Here is a 25,293-nt window from a genome sequence, read left to right as displayed (position 1 = left end):
TGCCCCATGGCACAGGTGTGGCCCGTGTGCTGTCAGGCAGCTGGGGCTGCTCAGGCTGAGTAGTGCTAGGCCCCAGGTGACAGCATGGGGAGCCCTGCCAACTGAGGCCACACACTCACGATGGGGCAGTGGCAGTGCAGGTGCCAGGCAGCCAGAGCCAGTTCCCACTGCCCCCCGCTGTGTGGGGGGGCTCTGCCACAGGGCCCCAGCGACTCTGACAGCAGCTGCTACTGCTAGTGAGTACAGGGCTTTTTTTTTTTTTTTTTTTGGGCCAGATGCTGGGGCTGGGCAGGGCAGCTATGGGGGAGGAGGGGGATAAGGGGGCAGGTGAGGGATGGGGCCAGGGGACCCCATGTATGCTTGTCTGGATGTGCCCTTAATGTTTATCTATGCAGTGAAATGAAGGGACGATTGCAGGGTGTGTAAATTTGCTGATCAAGTGAGGTGGAGGATGTGGGGGGGGGCATCCAAGTGGCACTCAGTGATGGCACAGGGCTTCACTTTAGACACACCTGCCAAACAGGTTGGCCACCACTGACTCAATGGTTAATTTACTAGAATTAGAGCTTAAAAAAAAAAAGAGAGAGAGAGAGAAAACCATACTAGCTTAAGTAGCTTCTCAGATTAAATTCTTATGAAAAATATCTGTATTGTGAACACTTACCACTTCACATCATCATTGTGACCAGTGTAATGTCTCTGAAGTTGTTCTTCAACATTATACAACACAACAACTGAAGCAATGAAATATACAGTTTCACCTGTCGGAAGCAGGTACAGGTTATTGCGACAGTCCCGACCCCTATACCCGTAGCTAGCATGCTTGTTAAGATGGAAATAACACTGTTTATTAGGAATTAACAATCTGAGAAGATATCATAGAAGCATGAAAATATTGTAGACCCAACTGTACAGTAAAAGTGCTAAAATACCCCCCAATTTGCAAGTCCCTAAAAATGTGCAAGCAAGGCACACAAACAGTCAAACAATGTACTGTAATAGAGACTGTTGCAGGATTTTACAGATACTTTCTTAGCTAACATTTGACATTTTTGCAAGTTTCAGGCTAGAACAATACCTGTTTTGTTTCAAGTGTGCTTCCTATTGAATAATAGTTGGGTTGGAAGAGAACTCTGGTAGGTCATTCAGTACATCCAACTACATATTAGGATTGATTGCATTATCCTTTGTTTGGGATCACTGATTCCATTACACTAGTCATTACCAAGCAGATTGGATCTCAAATTATAAAAGGTTGCATCATACATTTTAATATACTGGGTACAGCATGTAAAACACAACAGTCCAGATTTTGCTGCTAGTTTGTACTAGGAGTTCCACCCTCAACTGCCAGTATGGGAGCGATGTCTCAGAAAGGTCCCCTCCAGTATGGGAAGGGATTCCCAACTGATTACTAGAGAAAAGTTCTATGATATAAAAAGACTAAGAAATCCTATTTGACAGCATTAACAAGACCTCCATGCATTATTCACTATGGTAATGGAAGCTTGATCCTGCTCTTAAACTTTACATTGACATGACGTAGAATGGAAGGCCAACATTTTCAAACAGGTGCTTCACTGACAGGTACCTAGATAAAAGCTTTCCTCATTTACCAAAAAGGAACTGAGTACCTACAGCAACCTTTGACTTCAACAGGACTAATGGCTGCTCTGAAGTTCTGAAAAAAAACTCCAACAACCTTAAACCACTTGTATTTAGGCACCAAAATTTGGATTGAAGAATCCAACCTTTAGATCTCCAGCCAAAATTCCTTTTTGTTTGTTGCATATCCCTTGTTTCAAATCTCCCACTCACTAAAAGGGACATTTCTCTTTGACTGGCCATCACCAACCATTCCTGGTTCTCTTGAATCTCTCTGTGTTAAGTTCTCTCTCTCAGACCACCACAGAATCTCTTTCAGATCAACACCATCACTAACATATCGTCACTTTCAGTCGATACTTCTCATCTGCTCTCAATCTTCTCCAACCTTTTCCTCCTATCCACTGATACATTTGTGGATTTTCTCAATATTATACTTTCCTCCATCTTGACTCTTTTGCCTCCCCCACCCCCCACCACAAGGCCTAGCCAACTTCCGGCCCTGGCTCAGATCCAGCATCTATTTCCTCCATTCCTGTGCCAGAGTATCTGACAGACACTGTGGAGTGTCTCTGGCAGAAATCCTATGGCAGGCTGACTAACTGCAAATTTGTTTTCTCCTTCAGTTCTTCCTTATCTTCCTAGCTAAGCAATCTGCTTCTCCAACTTGAATCCCAGGACTTCAGTATCATTCACCCACCTCTACTTCACCCTCTGAAGAGAAACTTACCAATTTCTTCTAAGAGGAATTAGAAAAATGGAAGGTGGCCTTCCTTATGCTCTAGCTCATTTTCTCTTCCCCCTTTTCCTTGTACAGCCCTATCTCCCTCTTTCTCCTCTCATAGATGCCGAACTTTCTCTTCTACTTTCTTCCTCTACCCTTCAATGACCCCAGGGGTCAAACATATATTCTAATTTCCCTTGTGCCCAGTCTCCTACCTTCCTTTAACTTTTTCTTAACTTGTCACTTTCCTATGAGTCTTTCCCCTCACAATATCAGCATGTCTTGGGTCCTGAGCATGATATATTTGCTCAGGTGTAATTATCATTGGTTTTGTAGATTGGTGTAAATTACAATGGGATCTGGAGTGAAGAGATGACCAAGGTTGCTAATTTACAACAGATGCTGTGACAGCACTTCATCTCTTAATGGCAGAAGAGGAGGTCCTTTCTTCCTATCAAAAATGTCTACCCCAAAACAGCTTGGGACACATGGCACTTTCCTCCAGCTTAACTTACACTAGCATAGTTTAACCCCTGATTTTTCTTTGGTAATATTGCACTAGATTCGGGTAGGTTATACTAGTGTAGGGGTTTTCCTTGTGTGTCCACTTCTTGTTTATACCAGTGTATCATAAATCAAGCTCTTAGTTTTTTCTGCCTTTAAAAATCCATCCTGGAGCTCATTTCTCCAACTACTGTCTCATCTCACCTCTTCCTTTCATCTGTAAGATTAGTGAACACTCATTTACAACTGCTGTCTGGAGCTCCTCTCTTTAATACCATCCCAAACCCTCTCCAATCCTACTCCAACCCCTGACATTCCACTAAAACCATTCTTGTCAGAAGTCTCCAACAACTTCCTCCTTGATATGCACATTTTTCCCTACGCAACACTTGTAACATATAGCTTTCCTACTTATTATCATATCCTACTTATTTCTTACAAAGTATTAAAACCAATGCAAGTTTCAACACTGTATTAATATCAGCCTTCACTGTCCATGTCTCAGATTTTCTACCAAGAATATTCATGCAGTCTCCCTAGCTCATTTGACAGGCTGAGTTCTCCATCAAAAGCTAAGAAGATGTCACATTCAAAGTCCTTCTCAAGCTTCAATACTGCAGTGGGTTTGATCACACATAGCACTTAGATGGATTTAAATTAAGTTTAAGCCTGAAGCAGACAAAGCAACCTGTTAAACCAGGTTAAAGTGGCCTGGAATGGTTCAAAATGTGCCTGGAAAATCAAGCACTTTTTTGAACTGGTTACTCTAAACTGGATCAATGTTATGCATCAACACCAAACATTGTGTGACATGGGTCTAATCAGTCCTTCAGGTATCTCACAATGCATTGCTCCCTGCTATGGTACATGGACCAAACTGTACTGCTCCCTTTTTCCCCTTTTGCTGTCACTTTTTAATCAATCAGTGCCCCTATATTGTCTGGTCAGTAAAAGCCATCTAACCCCCAGCTATGCTCTCAATCCCTACTTACCCTTCACTCCACATCATACCTCCCTGACCCCTGGGAACCCAAAACTGTGAGTAGAAGGACTCCTCCACCCTCCCAGGAATCTCAAGTTAGCTGAACACACTGCAGAGCAGTCAAATACAGGCTGAACTCATGTTTAGGAGAGAAGAGAAAACAGAAAACTGGAAACCCCTCTAGCTACAAGTCATTGAGTCCCTGGAGCCCGCAAAGTGTGGGTGGAAGTACACCCCTTCAACTTGCCCATTTCAATGTTTGCTGGGCTAAGTGCTCATTCCCATCCCTTAGTGCCAGAGCTATAGCACTTCAGTGCTTCAAAAATGACCTTTGTACCTGGAATGTTAGGACCTTTGTACCTGGAAAGATTTGTCCACCAATGCAATCCAGCACACCTGTGCAACTCGATGTGCTATCTTGACCCTGTATGCCACAACTGGTCATGGCATTATTATGCACGCTGACCTAACCTGGCACAGTGGATACTGCCATGGCACAACCCTGGGCCAGCGTGATCTGGGCTGCAGAGCCATGTCATCCAGTCTGCAAAGCTCACAATTGGTCTGGAAATCTGGTGGTGGGAGACTGGTGACACAGCATTGCTGTGCACCACTGGTCTAACAGCAATACAAGCAAGTGAAAACCGTTGTACTAAATCTGTCATTGGGAAAAAGAGAGGAGAATTGGGAACATTTACATTTCAAAACCATAGGCAATTCTATTTATATAATTTTGAAAAAGGCTATATGTGGTCTGTGTTATTTTTTCAAAGACAAGGCAAACACAAAGTTTTATTGTTGTGATAAAAGCCTCTTCTTAAAAAGACAGGTTTTACAAAGAACAAATCTTAGTCCAACGATTACACAGATTTCAAGATAAACAAATCTTTTTATCCTTATGTTTTATCCAGGACAAAACATATACCAGAATCATACAAATGCCAAATTGTTGCTGCTGCTTCTCCAGTAAACTTCTGTACGCTGTATTTAAAATAGGAAGGGCCTAGGGAAAATGTGTCTTATAAAAAATAAAGATCCTTGGCCTCCCAAGACTCATCTTGTAAATTATGGGATTCTTGTCTCCTTCTCCCCGCACCCCAAAGTCAAGATTATATATAATTGCATTTAGCACTCACTGAAGTTATTGGCAACTGCTTATTTGTCAGTGCTTCTGAAAGATAAAGCAACGTATAGTAACTAAAAGTAGTTTAAAAAATGTAACTTTAGGCTCCAATCTTTTCTTTAAAGATAGATCTTCATTTCTATCATCGTAAGTATTTTTTAAATTACAGGAATATGACTCTTAATGTTATCCTTTTACCGTAATTAATTACAGCACTCTTCAAGGAGACAATGCTATGCATTTTTTAAAAATACAGTATGAAAAACTACAATATTACCGATATGCATCAGAAAAGATTTTGTGTATGACAGAATTAGTAATCACAGTTCATTACAACACTCCTAATTAAACTTACAATAATTAACATGCTTAAAACATAACCTTCAGGCAACATTTAAGCAAAATCTCCTTGAGTTGCTCTACTATTTTGCATAAAGTCTGAAGCAGCAACCTCAACACCTATTTGAGGTGAAGACTTCATGAATGAAACTCATTCAATAACATGACTAACTTTACTAAATACATTTCAGAACTAAATTTTAATGCAAATCATTACAAAACTAATGATTTCTATTAATGCTCTAACATGAAAAGGATACACCCATTCCAGTTTAAGCCTCTTGGCTGGTAGTTCTACTTTTGCTTCCAAATTGTAAGATTCCACTTGATCTTTGGGCATGTACATGGTAACAGGACGTCCACGAAGAAACATTTTTACATATCCTTCCTCTATAAAAGATCAGAAAAGTTTAGAGTTACATATACACACAACAGTGTATAATTCTAGAGTTGTTTCATCCCCTCCTAATTTCCATTTCAATTAACAATAATTTTCCATAATAAGCCATTTCAAACTTATAAAATATGAAGATTTTTTGGGTTTTTTTAATTACAAATCAATACTGGAAGGAGATTATGAAAAAAGTACATAAATTCCTTCTTTCCTTTAAATATTTTTAGACAAGCAGCAAACTAGAATCAGATTATGCAATGCAGAACCAGAAAAAATAAAAGGATTAAGTCTGAAACTAGTGATTTCTAGGGAAACTACTAATATATATGCACATCTTTTATAGCAAAACTTAGGAAAAACCACAAATGTAAAAATTACAATTAACGCAGAAATGACACTTAATATTCTTTTATTTATTTTTAAGGATATTTACATTTGAGCATCTAAAATACTTTTTAACACTTAATTGTATTCTTTGCATCTCAGTGTAAAGATATACTTTACACTTGATACAATGTTAAAGATACATTATGTATAAAGAACACAAACAATTAGTAAAAGGAATCATGCTGATGTACATGCAGAAAAGATAAATGTTTAAAGAAGTGCTAAAACACTGAAAACAGAATGACAATAATGACAACACATCATAAAAAGAAAAGAGGGGCATACACGGAAGGAGCTACAAATTGAACTTTGCTGACCAAAGTGAACATTTCTACGAGAAAATGCTGTAGTGAGTGGTTTTCTATTTAATATGTCTGGGAATAGCAGCATGAATTAATAACAGATTTGAAAATACTGACTTGGGGACTTCATGGGGCTTATAAAACTAGGAGATCTAGGAAATGGCATGAAGGTCTGACTAGGACTTTTAGAAACTGGCAAGGCCAAAGACAGTGTCCTGTGAACTTCTGGTGAAGTTTGTCCAGATTCAGAACTTGCTGGCTCCTCCTGCTCCATCAGCAGATCAAGAGATTCAGCCTTGTTTTCATGTGAATCAAGCAGTTTTGGAGTCAGTGACATCTGTAGAGTTACTAGACAGAATAATCACAGGCACAGAAAATGGGAGGGCAGAAGTAACAAAATTATGTAAATAAAACTTACAAGGTCTGTTAAACTAAAGATTTTAAAGCTTCGTTACGTACATGCCATTATTATTTTAATTAAAAAAAAACCTGAAGCATTTTTAGTGGGACTACAAGCACACATTATAATTCCCTGCCTCACCCACAGTTGAAATTCATTGAGCAAATAAATGTAAAAGACTTGAAGTATCATTTTGTTACTGTATGATAGAAACATATGTACCGTTGCTTTTTAGACTGTAATTCATTTGATGCAAGAACATACTTATGTGTGGTAGCATGATGTTATATATAAATAGGGCATTTATATAAAAATAACTAATTTTAAATTCAAAATCCTAAGTGAAAAAAACAGAAAATTTAATGTTGAAAATGGATACAATTAAAATCTTAACAGATTATAGAATTCAAGATGCATGATAATACTGTAGGCATGTTTGGATACTTATAAATACATTCAATTTCTGTTGCTTTATATAGAACTAAATTACCTTTTTATACAGAAAAATTATGGATTATATGTATTATCATGTAATACCTCTATGATTAGGCTGAGATCAGCTGCACTAATGCTGGGGCATGGAGTCAGTCACATTTGGAAAGCTAACAGATTTTTAGCAATGTCAACTCTAATCATGACTATTAAAGATGGGAGCTGGGGAAGTTTAATCATCAGAGAACTGCTTTGGTCACTTGAAATGTAGTAATCACAATGACAGAAGTTACTAAAACATAAAAACTAACCCACATCCTTTCCCCTTACTTTCTCATACCAAATGTATAAAACAGGAGATCACTTTGAATACACAGGTATAAACAAAGAAAGTAATTGGAGGACTATAAAAATGAATCAACGGCCAAATTTTTAAGTAGCTTATTATCGTTGTTACTGCTAATACCATTATCATTATTGTTACTGTTATTTGCACCTGCAACATTGTCAGGTGCAAAATAAACTGTGGCTGTAAAGGATAGCAAAGGACAGCATTTACTGCATTTAAGAAGGTCAGGTGACTAAATGTTAGTTGGATCTGCAATTGAGTCCTCCACTGATTGTAAGCATAAAATTTCATCATGGGGTTGAAGCTCTTTCAAAAATTTGGCCTCATGGCAAAATAAGTCAATTTTTATAAGAATTTATTGTTATTAGATGCAAAGGTAAAAAATGTTGATTAGTGAAAACATTATTAGGAATAAATGCTTTCTAAAATCCACAGCAAGATCCATGATTATACCACAAACAACAAACATGCATCAAATGTGTGACTGTACAATTTAGCTATGGTTTAAAAATATATACATTATTAAACATATTATCATACTGAGCAAAAAGCATTTAAAATTAGTAAGATATCTAGCTCTATTTACTGATAATTCAGCTACATCTACAATCTACCGTGGAAGATACAGCAAGGGACAACCAATGCTTCTATAAACATACTCAGGCTTATAGCAAAGCAGCCAATAAAGGGTCAGGTTCTATATCAAAGGACATTTTAGCAGAGTGCAGAAAACCATTTCAAACACAGTGAAACATTCATGTGTTTCCATATAGCTCTCTCAACACAGAATTTAAAAAAAATTCTTCCAAAGTCAACAAAAATCTCAATTATAACCCATTGTTACTATGAAAGTGCATCCAGGGGTTATAATTCTAATAGATATTACATTACTATTTTGACTTAAAAGATAAAGAAGTTTAGCAGTATAAAAATCATATAAGGGTACTACGATGGCTGTACAAACATACAGCTTCTGTCACCTGGTAAAGATTTTGCTTAGAGAGCTATGAGGTCTTGGAAGTGAAGCCTACCTTTGCAGTGCGTCACACGGCGCTTCCCTTGTGATTACAGAGACAGAGACAGAAGTGCTAGATGAAGATGTGTTTGCGTACAGCAGGCTCACCTAAGACCTTTCTCTACTGGTTGTTCAGAAGTACTCTCTGCTAGATGCTAACCTACTCCTTGGCAAAACAGTAACCCACGGTCTGTTCAAATCTGTGCAAGTGCATTCAAAGTTCTGTTCTTCTTGCTGACAGCACCAGATTTAGAACAATTTTACTATTTGAAAAACTGTTAAACTTCACTATGAAATTGCATGCTAAAAATAAAGTCAATTTTTAGGAATACTAATTTTGCCTGAATTAGAGCATGGTCATGATCACAGAGGCTAAATAACTAATTTGCATCTCAGCTGGAATCTCACTGAAAAACTTTTTAACAAAGATTATTCATGTCAAATGTTTTTGTTAATAGAAAAGCAAAAGAAAAAAATACGAGAGAAAAATTCAGTTTAGTTGCTCAGAAGCTACTTTCTTATGCTACAGCACAAGTTTCCATGAAAAAGGCTTGAGCTGTGATCCAGTGAAGTAATTAAACACAGACTTAAAATAAGCTCTACTTATCTCAATATGTAAGTGCTTATCCTTAAGCATGGGCCTATTTTCTTGGGACTTTGATTAACAACCCAAGAAAAAGAAACCTGCCTTTTTCCAGTTTAATGTATAATAATAGCCAAAAATATCTGCAAAAAGTGACACTTACTGTGAACAAATCTGTTGTCAGCAAATCAGTTATATTTGCTTATTTTATCAAAAAGTAAGATTGTATTGATATTTTGATTGGCTCTGCACAGGAAACATAGACAAGGGAAGTAATCTGCATTCTATTATGTCTCATATGAAAAAAGGATCATTTGTAATATTTCTGAAGTGCAAATGGTAATGTCAAAGTCTGTCTTCATTTACACTGAGGATTCAGAACTGACAACAATGCACAAGAAAGAAAGTAAGAATACAGCTTGACAGGTCAAAAGACAAGTTTTTTAGAATCACAGTTAAAAAAACACACCTGCTTTTTTGTCAGTTGGCTAATGTGGTCAGAAAAGCGTTGAGACAGATGTGAAATCTCTTAATACCATTTGCTCAGTCATAGTCGTGTATGAAAATCACCCTTAAAATACTCATCACTACCAAGCACCATAGTTTGGATTTTCATGCAACTCTTTAATCCATAAAAATATTAATTCTGTTTTGCAGATTAGCACCACTACTGGATAAGATGATTATTATCCATTGCCTTTTAATTCTTTAGCCTTTGGTCAACAGTTTCCAGTTGGAAGTTAAACTCATTTGGACATTAAAACTGGTGCTGCTTACAGACGTGAAAAAAAAAACAAAACCAAAAAACAGTGCTTTACTTTCAACTTGGTGTGCCCCAGAACTGAACACAGCTCATGCCCAGAAGAAGCATCATCTTAGTCGGACCCAGACTGCCCAACATCTGTATAGACTGGGCACTTCAGCAGGATTTTTTGGCACTTTTATTTAATAGCTGATTGAATCTGTACAGACAGACACTGGGGAGGTGGGTCAAACTAATGCACTTCCTCTTTTGGTAAAGCACTGTTTTTGTTTTATCACATTTGTCATAATGACTAACTCATTGTAAAGAAGGCCACCAGTGCCTGCAGGTGAAAGGCTTTTGTTCTTAACATCAGTACCCTGAGACATCCATAACTCACTGGAAGTTATAAATGTTGATATTGAGAAAATGAAACGAGAACCTACCTGCACTGAACATTGGTTCCTTCGGTTTGCTGTAAAAACAATCAAGAATCTTCTTTTAAAGTCTGTCATGCATATAAAATGCTTCATATGTGAAGTAACAATTTGTATAAAAAGGAAATATAACATTGGACGTAAAATGCACTCCTGGAGTATCCTCTTGACACAGATACTAAAAGTGTTTTCACATTCTGCCATTTTCATATCCCTGGAATCACATTCCCTTTCCTAAGAGGTGTCAATTTTTTTCTCTGAATATCTAGTACAACTATGGGGAAGGCTAGAAAATCCAGCAGCAGTGAACCCAGTAAAGTTACAAGGGGCTAGCAGTTTGCAGGTCGTGCCTGACTTACTGCCCTCCTCTCCGTTCCTCCCTCCCCAGGTGGTGGTGGCCTCTTGTCCTGTAACAGGCTTTACTCAATGATATGCTGTGGGTTCACCATAGCGAATGCTTTGTGCATGATCTGGGGCCCTGAGGCAGGGCTGCCCACCCTGCTCACTGCTGTGAGCAGTCCTACCCTGCTCCCTCTCACCCCCTCTACCATTCCCCTCACCCTCCCTGCCATGTTCCCAGACTGCAGGGCTTCTCTGCTTGCTGGTAAGTTTTTTGGTTGGGCGGGGAGGAGGGGGCATGTAGCGAGCCTGCCAAAAGTGCAGAGCGCATGCTCTTCACAGAGCCCATGATGATGCTATGATTTCAATAGGTCCCTACTTATAGTAAATGATTTTCAAATTACTCCTCAGCTCCGGGCTTGGAACAAGTCTAGTGCCTAGTATCAAGACCTTTAAAAAAATTATTAAGCACTGTAATGATACAGTTATAAAATCGTCTTTACAAAATCTGGACGGTTTAAAAGAGACAAGGTTGCATTGTGCATATACCCCTGCTACAACACTTAAAGGTCACATGTTCCAAGACAGAGTCAACTTTTCAGAATGGCCAAACCTGTTGCAAAATATCAGTTTGCGAAATCCCACTTTGCTTTCAAGAATATAATCATCAAAGAAAGCACTGCCACTGGCTTTGTATGGCTGATGTACTTTTTGGTTCATGTAAACAATTCACTATATCCTCCCTCATGGTATTTTCATTTTTTCCCCAAAGACTTCCTCAGATAATTTATTATGTTTCATACAAAAAGCTTCAGAAACTTTGAGTTATAGCTGTGTGACTTCATAGCCCCAAACTAAAGTCTTAAAGCAAGGAAATAAGCAATCAAGTCATTCAACACCCTATCCACAAACATTTCAGCACCTCTCAACGCACTGCACCTCCCACCCTTATCTCTCCAGGGAGGATGCCAAGGCAGTGAATGAATGTGGAGGCAAGAGGATTTCTGTGGGTAGGTGCTGAATAGGGCCTGGATCCATATAGTGAGCTGGATGGGTGAGTAATGCAGTGACTATACATATAGCTTCATTAATGTATGAAAGGCTTCAGCAACATTAGACTGATACATGATCCTTCTCACTATTAATGCCTGAATGATGACAACATCTGCAAGATAGAGATGTTGCCCTCTCCCCCCACCTTTTTAACAGATGTGGAACTGGGGCACAGAGAAATTAAGTGTTATCACTAAAGTCACAGACAAAACGTGTGACAAAAGCTGGAAGGAAGGAAGGAAATCAGCTGTCCTGAATTTCAGGCCAGTGACTTACTCAAGACCACTCTGCATGGGGAGATGACTCCTAACTATTGTGTTGAACAGACATAGCAGTTGTGCTTCAAGAAAAGGTAAAGGTGTTGGGCTCCCCTATATTCCAGCTCTCTACAGCTCTTGCACATAACTCAAGTTCCTGCAAAACCTGTCTCCAAAGCCCTGTTTAACTATTCTTCTTCCACAAATGCCTCAGTAAGCCTGCCTGTCTCCCTCATGTTCTTCAGCACTCAGACCCCATTTCTCTCCCAGACTCTACCTCTAAACCAGGAGGGTATGGAGAGCCATATCAAAAAACATAAGGAGCTGAAAGATCACAGCTGTTCTGTCACCTACTTTTCCACGGATACTTTTGAATAAAGGGAATGGCATTGCTTAATTTAAAAAATGACTTTTGTCTAAACAAGGGATGGGCAATTCTTTTGGGCAGGCAGCTGCTTACTGAGTTTTGGCAAGCCATCAAGGGCCACATGACAGGCAGCCAGGGGCAGATAAATATTAATTTTCTAAATTTTTTAGGGGCCCCACAGGCCGGATAGAATGGCCCGGCAGGCCACATCTGGCCCACATTTTGCCCGCCCCAGTCTAAACCATTATCAGAATGTGTGGAAAAAAATCTATTTATTTAGAGCAGGAGTGTCAAACTCAGTCCCCAGCTCAGACTGGACCTAGACTGTGGGGCTCCTCACCAAAAAGATCCAGACCTGGTGGGGGTTAATGCAGCTGTTGCTCACCACCTGCTGCCAATACAGGTTTCCAACAAGGCTCCATACCAAGAAGTTCAGCAACAGACCCCATACCTGCTTGCCGTACCCTTCATTCCTGGCCTCTCCAGGAGCCTTGCTGGCCAGGAGAAACTGCTACATGGGCTGGTTCCAACCCAATGGCCCTATCTTTGATACCCTTTATCTAGAAGGATCCAATGGAATAAGGATGAACAGGACAAAGTTCCAAAAGTGAATTTAAATATCTCCTCTACAAAAGTTAGTAACTATTTTATTTAGAAACTTATGGAAACCTCAATTGTTCTATGAAGTTTGCCAAAAAAGCCTAGAAAGTAAAATCAGTCTTAAATGGGTAAATGAGTATATTAAGTACACATCTCACCACAGTTTAAACTACTGTATTGTTACCAATGCCCCTATTACTAATGTGAACTGCTATTTCAGTAATATGCTAACACTTCGGGAGAATCCACATATGATACCCTAGCCAAGTAACTGCATTATCAAAGGAGAAAAGTCATGAAAAGCAGCACACCAGCATCTAACAGGATATTGGAAAAAAGGATTCATATCTATGAACCTTTCTATCATCTTGAGAATTTCACATTGCTTATAGCTTCAAATACAAAAAGCCAAACAATCTGTAACCTCTTAATTCGAAAACGTATTTGGATACAGAGCATTTTAAAACACTCTTGTGAAACATTAAAAAAACCAAACCCCAATCTTCCACCAGCTACTTGCTTAAAGCTTCCTTACCAGAGTAATTATTAGGGAGGAGGAAAGTAAGGAAGTATCTCATACCTCTCGCTGTTCTTTTTACCACTAGAAGAACTGCTAGTGGATCCAGTGCGATTGCGACTGCCTTTGGAATCTCCATAGCTTTCCCTTCGACCTCCTGGGGATACACGTTCAGCTGAACTGGTTCTCTTAACAGTACTAAGAGAAAAGACAGTAAGTTACACAGTAGTGCATATAAAGAGATTTTTTAATACAAAAAACAATTTTTACAAACTGTCCTAGAATATTTTGCTGCACTTATTTCTAGGATCACATCTATTTAACAAATAAAAATATTTTTTGATGTATAGCAATTTATTCAGCAGCTACAACACAGTACAGTGCTGGGTATTTGTGCAGTGATTCCCAACCCAGGGTTGCAGGGGGCCCTCAGGAGGGTCGTGAAGTGTTCAAGAAGAGCACTTCTGGGTTTGCCACCAGTGCTTCCATGCATAGCACTTCCAGGTTCACCACTGAGCATGGTGCAGGCATGTGGAGGACCCTCCCCCACTCCAAAAAGGTTGGGAACCTCTGATCTAGTGCAACAGAAAACTGCATGTTTAGATTTTGGGATTTTTTGCTCTACAAAGTGTGCTATACTGGCATCACTGAGAACAGCTAGAATATTCATAGCTCAGGTAATACAATCTACTACTGAAGCAGAGTACCTGAGGGAGGTCACATTTGACATTTTGTACATTATTACAACCTACAAACACCTTAAAAATGGTATGAGAGATTTGAAAAGAAAGTAACAGCTTTCATTCCCAAACAGATTATATATAATATTAGAAGTAGGTCAAATTTTGACAACTAAAAAGCTGTGTCTTTACAAATCCATTCAGCCTTTACTTCAGTATTGAATTGTCATTGGTAATCCCATCACCTCTCATTGATGAATCTTGAGGTGACTTAAGAGGCCAATCCTTGAGCCACCAATCTGTCCACAGAAATTGCAGGCCTTTCCACAGGGAAGAGTAGGCTGCAGGTCAAGATTGCTGTTCTTTTACTTCCTCTGTTCTATCTTCTCTGCTTAGAGGACAAAGCACTTTACTGCAAAGCGGGCAGCCACTTTGGTTGTAGCACCATCCAAAACAGTTAGCAGCCAGGTCCTCCCAATTCTTGATTGTCTGTTTTCTTGAGAAATACTTTCAATGTGTCCTTGTTGTATTTCCTCTGGCCACAACTAAACTGGGAGTAGAGCACTTGTTTCAGGAGTCAAGAGTTGGGCATCTCCATGCAATCTCTGGTCCAGTGAATCTGATGCTTGAGGATCACAAGCTCAATGATGCTAACTAGCTTCAGCAAGGATGCTGGTGTCTGTGTTGTGATCTTCTCATTTGATGCATAGGATTTTCTACAGGCATCACTGATGATACCTCTCTAGGCCCATGCGATAAAAAACAGTAGGTTACCCACATTTCACATTCATAGAGGAGAGGAGATGGTGACTGTGTTTTAGACCTGGATCCAGGTGTCTTTCCAGAGATCATGATCAATAAAAACATGCTGAAGCGATTTCTTAAAGGAGGTGCTTGGGCACTGGATCTTGTGCTGGATCTCATCAACGTTCACTCTCTGGGAAAGGTAAGGGAAGTGCTTGATGACTTCAAGGGTCTTCCCCTTGATGGTAATTTGAGGAAGGGAGTTGCATTCATGGCTTGGATCAGGCTGATAGAGCACTTCAGTCTTCTCAATGTTGAGCAAGAGACCCCAAGTTTGGTAGGCTTCTTCAAAGAGATCCAACATGCTTTAGGGGTTTTTTCTCAGTGTGGGCAAAGATGGTGGAGTCATCAGCATACTGAAGGTTATGGGTGGTTGTTTTGAATATTTTAGTCTTCAAGGAAAAATGGCTCAGGTTGAAAAGCTCTCCAGCCATTTGGTATTCAGTGTCAGTTCTGGAAGGGAGGTAGTCCTTAGCAAGAACCAGAATCGGGGCAATGAAGCATCCTTGCTTGACCCCAGTTTAGATGACAAATGGACCTATCTGTGATCCACTACAAAGAACAGTGGCAACTGTCTGGTCACAGAGGAGCCTCAGCATCTCGACTTATTTTTCAGGGCATTCAAATCTGGCCACTACTTTCCACAAGTCTTTGTGACTGATGGAGTCAACAGCCTTGGCAAGAAAGGAGGGTTCTATAGAAAGGAGGGTAATATCTTGATAGGAGTTATCTCCTTTCTTAAAGACAGCCACGATATTCATGTTCTTCAGGTCCCCAGAGATTCCTTGTTGTTCCAAATTCAGAGAATAAATCTGTAGAGTCTCAGTATCAATTTCTTACCACCAGCCTTGAAGATTTCAGCAAGTATGCCATCCAGTCCAGTAGCCGTATTGTTCTTGGTTTCCTAGACAGCACACCAGACGTCCTTGTTAAGATCATGTGGTTATTTCAGCACACCAGCTTCCTTATGATGCATGAAGTCAAGCATGGGCTTTTATCACAGGAAACACAACTCTCCCATGCCAACACTCAAAAGCCGCACAGTGATGGACTAGTGGTGATGGAGACAGGACCAGTGAATCTGGCAATTTTCAGCCACAAATATGCATGCAGAAAGAGGTAGCTTGATGGTTGTCCTGCACCTAGGTTGACACAGGGGTGCTATTCAGCAGCTGATACCATGAGTGAGCAGTCCTATTTAAGATCTCCTATGCTCACCTTACATGGGAAGGCGACTAGAAAAAGTGCCCTAAAACTGGGCTGTCTTATCTGCTCCTGGCTGGATGACCGCATCCAGTGGGATCATTTTCTCTGCAGTTGAAAACATCATAAAAAGACAATGACTTCTATAACAAGGAATGTTCAGACCTTGTTGAATAAACAAGATCATGAATGACTGGCAAGAATAACTGCTATAGTCTCTAGGGTTCCAGTGAGATGCATCGAAATCACAGCTCTGACTGAAACAAGACAACCAGACAAGCGCCAGCTGAGGGAAGAGTATGAAGGCCATGCCTTCTTCTGGAAGGGGAAACCAGTGCCAGCATTGGTTTTGCCATCAAGAATATGCTCATTAGTCAACTTAGAATTCCCCATGGGCATCAACAAACATCTTATGACCCTCTGGCTCAGCAACAACCAGTACATCACTGTATCAATGCATATGCCCTGATGCTGACAATGTCAACGAACACTTTTGCTCCAATTTTGACCATGTTCTCACTAATATTCCCAAGGAGGACAAAATTATTGTCCTTGGTGACTTCAATACTAGAAACAAGTGCAACCTGGAACTCTGGAGTGGCATCATTTGGAAGGAAAGAGTAGGAAAAGCCAAGTCAATGGCATCCTTTTCCTAAGCAAATGCACAGAGCATGATCTTGTCAGTATCAAATACATAATATTTCAAACAGTTTTAATACACTTGAAATGGATGAGCTCTTAAATATTTCTGAAGCTTCGCTTATTATCTTTTTTAAAATGTGCATTTTATACTTATATTTATGAGAAAAGATTCCCTACAATCTAAAAAAAATGGTGAAATTTTCCAGCCTCTGGGATGGGGTTCACAGAGATGCAAGTCTCTCTCCCTCTCTCACCCTCCAATCTTCCTTCCTGAAAAGGTAGCAATTGGGTGCTTAGGCAAATATAATTGTTGGCATGCTATGGGTGCTATGGAATTCTATAGTGCAACGTGCATGACCATAAATGCACAACCCCCTAGCTGGGAAGTAAAATGTTGATATAAAGGGATGGTCTCCAGCCAAGACGTAAAAGTGGCTGCTCCTTAGCATTCCCATTCTCAGGGAGAGGCTCTCTGGGACAGGCTTACTGACAGGTTTGCCTGATTAATTGTTGCCATTGCAGAAACAGCTGATGAAGCTGAGTGCAAGCTGGTGTGGGAGTGCCTGTGGGCATTTTTACACATGCTCCAGGGGTGGAGTAGGGGGTGCTTTAATTAGAATGGCTCCAAGAGACATTCTAATTAAAATGCCCACAGTGTCTTGTGTATCAGCGTCCTGGCACGTCACAACAGTAGCAGGGGCATTTTAACTAAAGCTCGAACAAGTTTTAGTTAAAGCGCCCCTACTGCCATTTTGAAAAATAGGGACACTGACATGAGATGCAGACTAGCTGAAACACACTAATTAGCATACTCCAGTGGGCTCAATTAATCAAGTCTGCTTTGACATGCTGTAATCACAATGCATTGGAACAGCCCCCCTGCATTTGTAGACCTTGTGAGCCAGGAACTTTAAAGGGCTGCTGATGTTCAAGCCCTTAAAAAGGCTGCACCAACTTGAGTACCAGCAGCCCTTTCAAGTTCCCAGCTTACGGACAGCCTCATTACCCTTGCTACCTGATCAGCCCCTGCTGCTGCTGTGGCCCAGTGGCAACTGGGACAGGGCTGTCTGCAAGCCAGTTACTGCAGGGTCCCTGACTGCTCCCTGCTGGGCTTGAAGGCAAAGAGAGAACTGAGCACTGTGCGACTCTGCAGGTCAGAAGGACCTGTCCACACTTTACACTTGTTATTCACAGACAGACAATGAAGTTGCTGTTTGAAACAACAACTTCTTTGTCATGGATCTGTGGATTTTTTAGCACAACAAACAGCAAGAACATGAGGGCAGCTGCTTTTTGTTGCACTTAAACAGTTGATATGGTGCAACAAATATAAATGTCTGCTTATACCCTGGGATGTTCTTACATCACCCTGTTGTGTTCCCTCCGCTTCCAGCCCTCTTTGACCAAAAGGAAGACTCAGGCATAAACACCTTTAGTTAACAGCCAAACAGATGACCACTTAAGATTTTACATTTAAAATGTACAAAGGGATTGCTGTGGACACTTGCCAGGCTGAACCACTATTCACTAGCTGCAGGAGCTGAGTGCAAGAGATGGATGCTCACAGTAAGCTTCAGTGTAGATAAAATACTGGTAACATAATAACCAAATATAGCTTGCTAAATCTCATAATGTAGTCTATTTTAATATTGTTCCAATTACAGATTAATGTTCTGATCCTCCAAATGTTTATCCTTATATAAGGGCCTGTATTTGCCTAAATTATCCCACTGTAAGACTCTACACCAGGGCATGAAATTAAATCCATATCAAGTGTCCACAGGATCAAAGCTCATTTTTTGTGTTACATTCATTAGCTGTGGAGATGATGAAACTTCACTGTATGGTACAAAATTGTGATTTCAAAGCAGCCTTTTGCTTCCCATTATTATTTTAAGTAATTTGCAAATAATAGCACATTATAAGTTCAAAATCTCAAATTTAAGCAACAAATGTTAAATAGTTCCAAAATTATGGAAAAAGTGAAAATTATTGATGTTTAAATGAATGCTTTCCTTCTGGAGAAAGAAGTCCTAGTTCAGAAAGAATATCTATAGTACTCTTCCAATTACAAAACAAGTAAAAGGAGGTATTTTGGGCTTTATCATTAATATTTAAAATAATTAGTTTTACCCAGTTAGAATATTCTTACTCTCAACCTAAAAACAAAAATTACAGAAGTATTATGGAAACTGATATTAAAAAAGTTTCTACCAACTAAATTACTGTCATCAATACATTAATGGTATTTGTGCGCCAAACCCCCAAAATCCTTATATATCTTTTATTTATCTAATAGAACTGAAGAGCATGCCAGGCACTTCACAGAAGAAAAAGCAGGATAAAATCCCTGACTCACAAAGCCTACAATGTAGGTTTTAGACAGGCCAAAATGAGTCTTAGGGAGTGAGAGACAGTATAGAAATGAAGTGATAAGAAAAGATGATGGTTGCAGCAACACAATCATGGCATTAACTAGCTTAGTAGGTCTGAAAATTGTTAACATATAAAAATAAGGTGAGACAAAAAAATAAAAATGAATAACCATATGGGCTTTACACATACTGGCCACATCCAGCTGTGGAGGGGGTGCACTTGTAGTGGCAAAAACAGAAGCGGCACAAATTTGTTCTGTTACTTTTTGCTGCAGTGCACATCCCTGTACATGTGCTTTGTGGAGGGGCACATTGTCCCACTTTGGGAAAAATGCCCATGCCCAGCTCCTTCCAACTCCTGGTATACTGGAGAAGCTAGGGCACAACTGAAGGAGCAGAAACACTCTGGGCAGCAGCTAGAGTATCTCCCTAGAGAACTAAGCCCCTGTGTCTTTGGACACACATTTCTGTTGTGTGCGCCACACCGTCTTTATTTACCTGGTATTTTTTTTTCCTACCAGGATTTCCCGGTAGTAAATTTTGGCCCATGCTGCAAATTTGCAGGGCAGGGCACATTTTAACATTCTGTGCACATGGTTTGTGGCGCCACAACGTGCAAGCCCCTGATTGCATGGATGCGGCCATTGACATTTCAAGCGAAATTTAAAACAAGGAGGAAATGTACCACAGTAACTCCTGTAAACAGCTTTGATTTACAGGGTTGTATGAACATAGTTGAGTCCAAATTAGGCCTCTTGTTTCATTTTAAGCAAAGGTATAGTTTTGAACAAAACAAAATTAGTTTGATTTCAAGCACATTCTTTATAATGGAAGGGAAGGTAGAAGTACACCTTATAAACTAACTGAATCAGAGATGAATAAGCTTTCTCGAGCAACAGCTCACTTCATCAGACGCTACCTCTTTTTATAATGGAGTTACAGTACATCCCCAGTTATCTAAATGTCATCTTTCTTTACTAACTTGTAACTGCTGGTATTGTATAACTTTTTAAGTTTTATCTAATACAGTACTGTATCTCTACTCTTAAGTTTGATACAGTATTGTATCTTTTAATTATTTTGTACGCTATTCTCTTTTAAACATTATTTAATATAATACATATGTTTATTCATAGGTTTGATATAATAACATTTAACTGTTGGTGTTGCATAGCAAGCTGCTCTCCATTAAGTTTTACATATTTAATATCTCTACTGTTAAATTTGATTTTACATTTTGCATCATGTGTTAGCATGTACAACTCTTCACAAGATTCTGTTTACACTTACCTGTATGATTTCAGTTACCTGAAGGGCTTTTTGGCACATGCTGTCCAAAGGGGCTTGGATAACCATGGCTATACTACATACTTTCTAAAACTGTTACTACATATTAGTGCAATGGTTATTATCGTATATTGCAAAAAATAATTTCTGAAAATGCTAATGGGTGTATTAATAACTACATTTGTGTATTGTTATATTACTAGTATCACTAAGTAACCAATTTCTATATATTGAGCTATGACAGGAGGGAAAAAACTACTGAAACTTGACACTAAAATAGTAGCAAGAACCCCTCACCTTATAGTAGGCTTTTTCAGTTTGCATGCATTGAGAAGACTCACAGACCTGCTTAATCCATGACTGAGAGATGCATAAACAAAGCAGAATACAAAGTAAATGCTACAATAAAACCATGGAAGAAGACACATTCAAAGAAACTTATGCAAGACACATAATCACACACATTCAAGATATGAAGTTACATGCAAAACTAAAGTAGCGTGACATTTACTAATTCCTCAGTCAGATGTTTAATCAGTCCAAGCTATATGTTCAGAGTCCAACAATGTGTCTTTTAATGACAAGAATAATGGCAAAGTAAAAGGGGTATCACAAGGAGCAGATTGAATAACCACACTAGAAGACAATTTTTCTACTACCTTAGTAAGGATAAGTATAAGAAAAAAAATCAGTCATTTTATATACACACACCATAGTTATGCAAAATGGTTTGAGATGTCTAAGATGATTAATTAGCGAATATAGGTATCAAATTGTTTTTGTAAAAGATGCTGTTTTTGTTGAAGTCCTAATGTTTAAAACCACATTGTTTTTAAGGAAAATTCCCATTGGGGAAAATATTCTGAAATTAAACAAATGTTGTCAATTTTCTGGACTTAATTTTCTCATTTCAAAATTTCACTTTTGAAGGAGTCAAACTGTTTCATTACAATTCAAAACATTAGACAGTGACCTAAAAAAGAAGAAGTCAAGATGTTCCAAATCAACAGTATGGAGAGGTCTTGAATGATTTTAAAAATACTATAAAACCCCATTATCATCAGTTATTAAAACTATAAATGTTATCCACAATTATGTATTTTTATCCACTTTTTAAATTTTACATGACCTCTCAAAACCTCTAAGAAATGTTGGAAAATGAAAATAAATCTGCCTCTTCTTGGCTCACTCAATCACCCCTAAACAGAAGGCTTGCCATAAGAAACAGAGAGGCTTAGAGGGATGTGGCAGAAGTCCCTCCTTTCCCATTTCAGTGACCCAAAGAAAGAGTTTCTTCATCCTAAACTGGAATGTTTGATAAACCAGTGAATATTTACACCAGATACACATATTTCAAACTATTCTGGAAGTCTTCAGCTAATGCAAAATTAGTAGAGAAGCTGGAAGTTCTCTCTACAATTTGTCTGTTCTTATTGTAATGATGACTGACACAAGACAAATAAGGAAACTAAGGGTGCATCCACACACGCAGGCACATGCGCTTCCGGCAGCTCAAATAACAGCGGCACAAATTTTTGCCAGAGATTTGTACTTCAGCACACATGCATGAACGTACACTTTGGAATGGGGTAAGTTATGCTGCTTGGGGCAAACTGACCCTGCCCAGCTCCTCCCAGATCTTCAGCCAGGGGGAGCTGAAAGCTGGGGCCAGCACCTGTGCTGGCCCCAGCAGTATAAAAAGCTGCCCTGGCCAGCAGCTCAGGGCTACTTGCCCTCAGGAGCCTGAGGTCCAGCCAGGTGATATCTGGGGCTCTTTGGGCCAGCTGGACTGTGGAAGCAGCCATAACAGAGTGGTCCTTGCACCCTCTACAGCAGTCTGGCAGTGGGGGCTGCTGCCTGGCTGTTACCTGCTGCCACCTGCAACAGCATGTGGCCCCATGACTGCGTGCCTGCCAGACCCAGATGGGGACCACAAGGCTGCCTGGCCTGTGGTATGGTCACTGCAACAGAGCCTCCTGTACTTCTGGGCCAGCTGCCAGTGGGCCGTGTCTGCACAGGTGGATTTTGGACAACGCTGCTGTCATGTCTTCTGGTGCCCCTGCCTTGCTGTCTGGGCAGCTATTGCTCTGGAAGATGTGCTCATGGCAGTGGCCCACTTTTAATTGTTAAAGCTTGTCCTCCTGGCCCCAAATGGCCAGGTCAGCCACCTCGTCTGCCCTCCAGCTAGGTCTCCAGTGCTGGCCCCGGGCAGGCTCCTCTGCCTGGGTCCCGCCACATGCCTCACCAGCAGAGATCCTGGTGTTCCCTGTTTAAAAATTGCAAATTCTCTGATAAAGAGCCCCAAATTCCCTCATTAAAATACCCAAAATCTGTGTTCTTCTGCAATTAAAATGAAGTGCCACTATATATAGAGATCAGTTGGGCAATATTTTATTGATATACTTACAATTCTAAATCAATTTGGAAGCCTACTAGTGCCTCTATCACTATAATAAAATGCATTCTGCTAGACAGCAGTGGGATACGACTGCCCTGCCTCTGCCCACACCCTTGCCCTTCTCTCCCAACCCACAGCCCCATCGGTGCCTCTCACTCCTGACCCGCAGCTCCTGCCTGCCCCCACTAGCTCACTCCTAGCAGCAGCTCTGTCCCAGCACCAGGACATGAGTCCAGCTGCAGCAGTCCTACCTGCTGCTTTGTGGCTCTGAGCAGCACCAACAACCCTTATTGTTCTGCTCCCTGCGCCTGTGCCCAGGACCCAGCGATCCCCATGCTGTTCCTAGGAAGCCCTCAACTGGGACTCAGGGACTGGGCTGGGCAAGCCCCTACTCTTCAAGACAGGCCTCTCCCTGCACAGGCTGCTCTATGGGGGCAGGAAAGCTCTAAGCCTAGTTCTGGCAACTTCTCCTACCCTGAGCACTCCCCCAACCCTGAACCCCATCTCTCTCTCATACACACCCTTGCTGCCCCTCTCCCCCTCCTCAGCCCATCACACCCCAAGTGAATCTGGGACCAGGAGCACTCCCCAGGCTGGGGCCACATATCCCAGTACCAGTGTGGGCATGGGGCAGGACTGTAGTGTGGCCATGGGGGTGGGTGTAAGTTTTATGGGAGAAGTGTAGGGCTTGTGTGGGTGTCTGAGGGTGTGGGGTTTGTGAGTGGGTATGTGGGTAGGGGGGTCGTTGGGGTGGTTTGTGGGGTTTGTGAGTGTATTGTGCAGGGCTGGGGGTGTGAGGGGACTGTGAGGAGGTAGGTGGCTGTGTAGTGGTGGGGTAGGGGGGGACCTGGGTTCACCTGGGTTCCTGGCATGCACTCCAGAGCCACATGCCCTTGGACTGGACTGGGTCCTGCCTCCCTGAAGCCAGCCCAGCCTGACAGTGCATGGGGCACACGGAGGCGGGACCCAGCCCAGCCCGAGGGTGCACAGTTCTGGCATGTTGTGCTAGAAGCCCAGGTGACAGGAAGAGCTGGCCCAGTTCTGCTTGAGGGCACACGCCAGCAAGCCAGGCCTACACCATGTGCAGATGTTGGTTTAAGGCAGTGACGTGGGCTGACAGAGGTCTCTGCCAGGAAGAGAGCATGAGCGCCCCGATGGCTGTTGCTCCTGTGGGGGCGGGGAGGGGGTGTTGTGTGCACGCAGGGGGAAAGGCGGGGATGGGATGGGCCCCACCCTAACAGTCTCCCACCCCCATGTCCCTGCTTACCAGGGACAGAGCTTGGGTCTGAGCCGCTGCTGCAGCCTTGTCCCGCTCCTATTTGCTCCAGCATGCTGAGGCAGCATGCAAAAGCAGCAGGGGCACATGGCAACCATAGAGACACTCCGGCTGCATGCTAGAGTGCCTCTCTGGAGGACCCAGCATCTGGTTGCACTGCTTCTTTTCAGAGTGGGGGGTTTGTTTTTTTTTGTTTTTTAATACTGGGATTTCCCAGTATCAGAATTAGATATGCAGCACGGAAAACATTTTTTTGTTCCCAATGTGCCTCTTGTGGTGTCTCAAACTGCTTTGAGATGCTTCAGTGGGCACATGCTTGGTTGTTTGGACGTGGACTAAGTGTTTTTGCTCAATTACAGGAGAAACCTGTGCTCCGTTAGCCTGATGAGCCTCATCTGAAAAGAAATGTAGTGGATTTATTGAATTTACAAATTTTACATTAGTGTTACACTATTGGCTTTAATGTAGTTATTTTTGATGTGTAAAAGCCTAAGGGGGAATTTCTTTGGAATTTTTTTCTTATTTCTTTGATTCTTAAAAGTCTACCCATCTCTCCTAAATAAAGCAAGAAACAGAAATCCAGCACTCAAGTTCAAAACTGCATTATTCATGGGTTCAAAAATATGCATAACAAATTTATCAAAACAAATTACTATTTAATTTTAAACTGTATATAATATTGCTAAAACTCTAACTGGTTAGTAAGGGATATTGATGTTAGTCATGTTGGTCTGAAAGCATAGGCAGACAAAACTCTTGGGATAGAAGTGATATCTTTTTATTAGACCAACTAAATAGTAGCAAAAAGAAAGAAAGAATTTTTTTTGCTACTATTTAGTGGATCTAATAAAAGATATCATCTCTACTGCAAGAGTTTTGTCTGCCAACTGGTTAGGTAAAATATTCACAATATTCACTATAAATATTCCCCCTCCTCATCCTCTACATTAATTAGAACAGGTTCAAGAATTCTTATACAACTTTTATTGAATTATGCTGTGTGCATCTACATGTGCAGTTGATGTGCACTAAAGTTGCTGTGCAGTACCCGCTTGGTACTGGGCTCACAGGCAGTTTCTGCACAATTCTGGGTGCCGCACTTCAAGAGGGATGTCGACAGCATGGAGAGGGTCCAGAGGAAGGCCACTCGTATGATCAGGGGACAACAGGGCAGGCC

General features: G+C 40.8%; 1 protein-coding gene across 3 annotated transcripts in view; it reads right to left on the bottom strand.

Moving 5' to 3' along the window:
• The window catches only part of EML1 (echinoderm microtubule associated protein like 1), a 192,299-nt gene that overhangs the window by 48,006 nt on the left and 119,000 nt on the right, over positions 1-25,293 (bottom strand). For 2 of the 3 annotated variants that reach the window (XM_019552500.1, XM_019552499.1), the window contains exons 4-8: positions 20,740-20,802; positions 13,515-13,649; positions 10,328-10,356; positions 5,538-5,667; positions 665-814 (exon numbers count right to left, since the gene is read on the bottom strand). In XM_019552500.1, the coding sequence (XP_019408045.1) occupies positions 665-814; positions 5,538-5,667; positions 10,328-10,356; positions 13,515-13,649; positions 20,740-20,802 (507 nt within the window). The remainder of the gene's footprint in view (positions 1-664; positions 815-5,537; positions 5,668-10,327; positions 10,357-13,514; positions 13,650-20,739; positions 20,803-25,293) is intronic. The other variant, XM_019552501.1, reaches the window with a different exon arrangement.

The sequence above is a fragment of the Crocodylus porosus genome, unplaced genomic scaffold (genome assembly GCF_001723895.1).
Source record: "Crocodylus porosus isolate Cpor-Errol unplaced genomic scaffold, CroPor_comp1, whole genome shotgun sequence".
Taxonomy (NCBI): domain Eukaryota; kingdom Metazoa; phylum Chordata; order Crocodylia; family Crocodylidae; genus Crocodylus; species Crocodylus porosus.
Note: the sequence above shows the minus strand (reverse complement) of the source record. Positions and strands in the feature narration are given on the sequence as shown.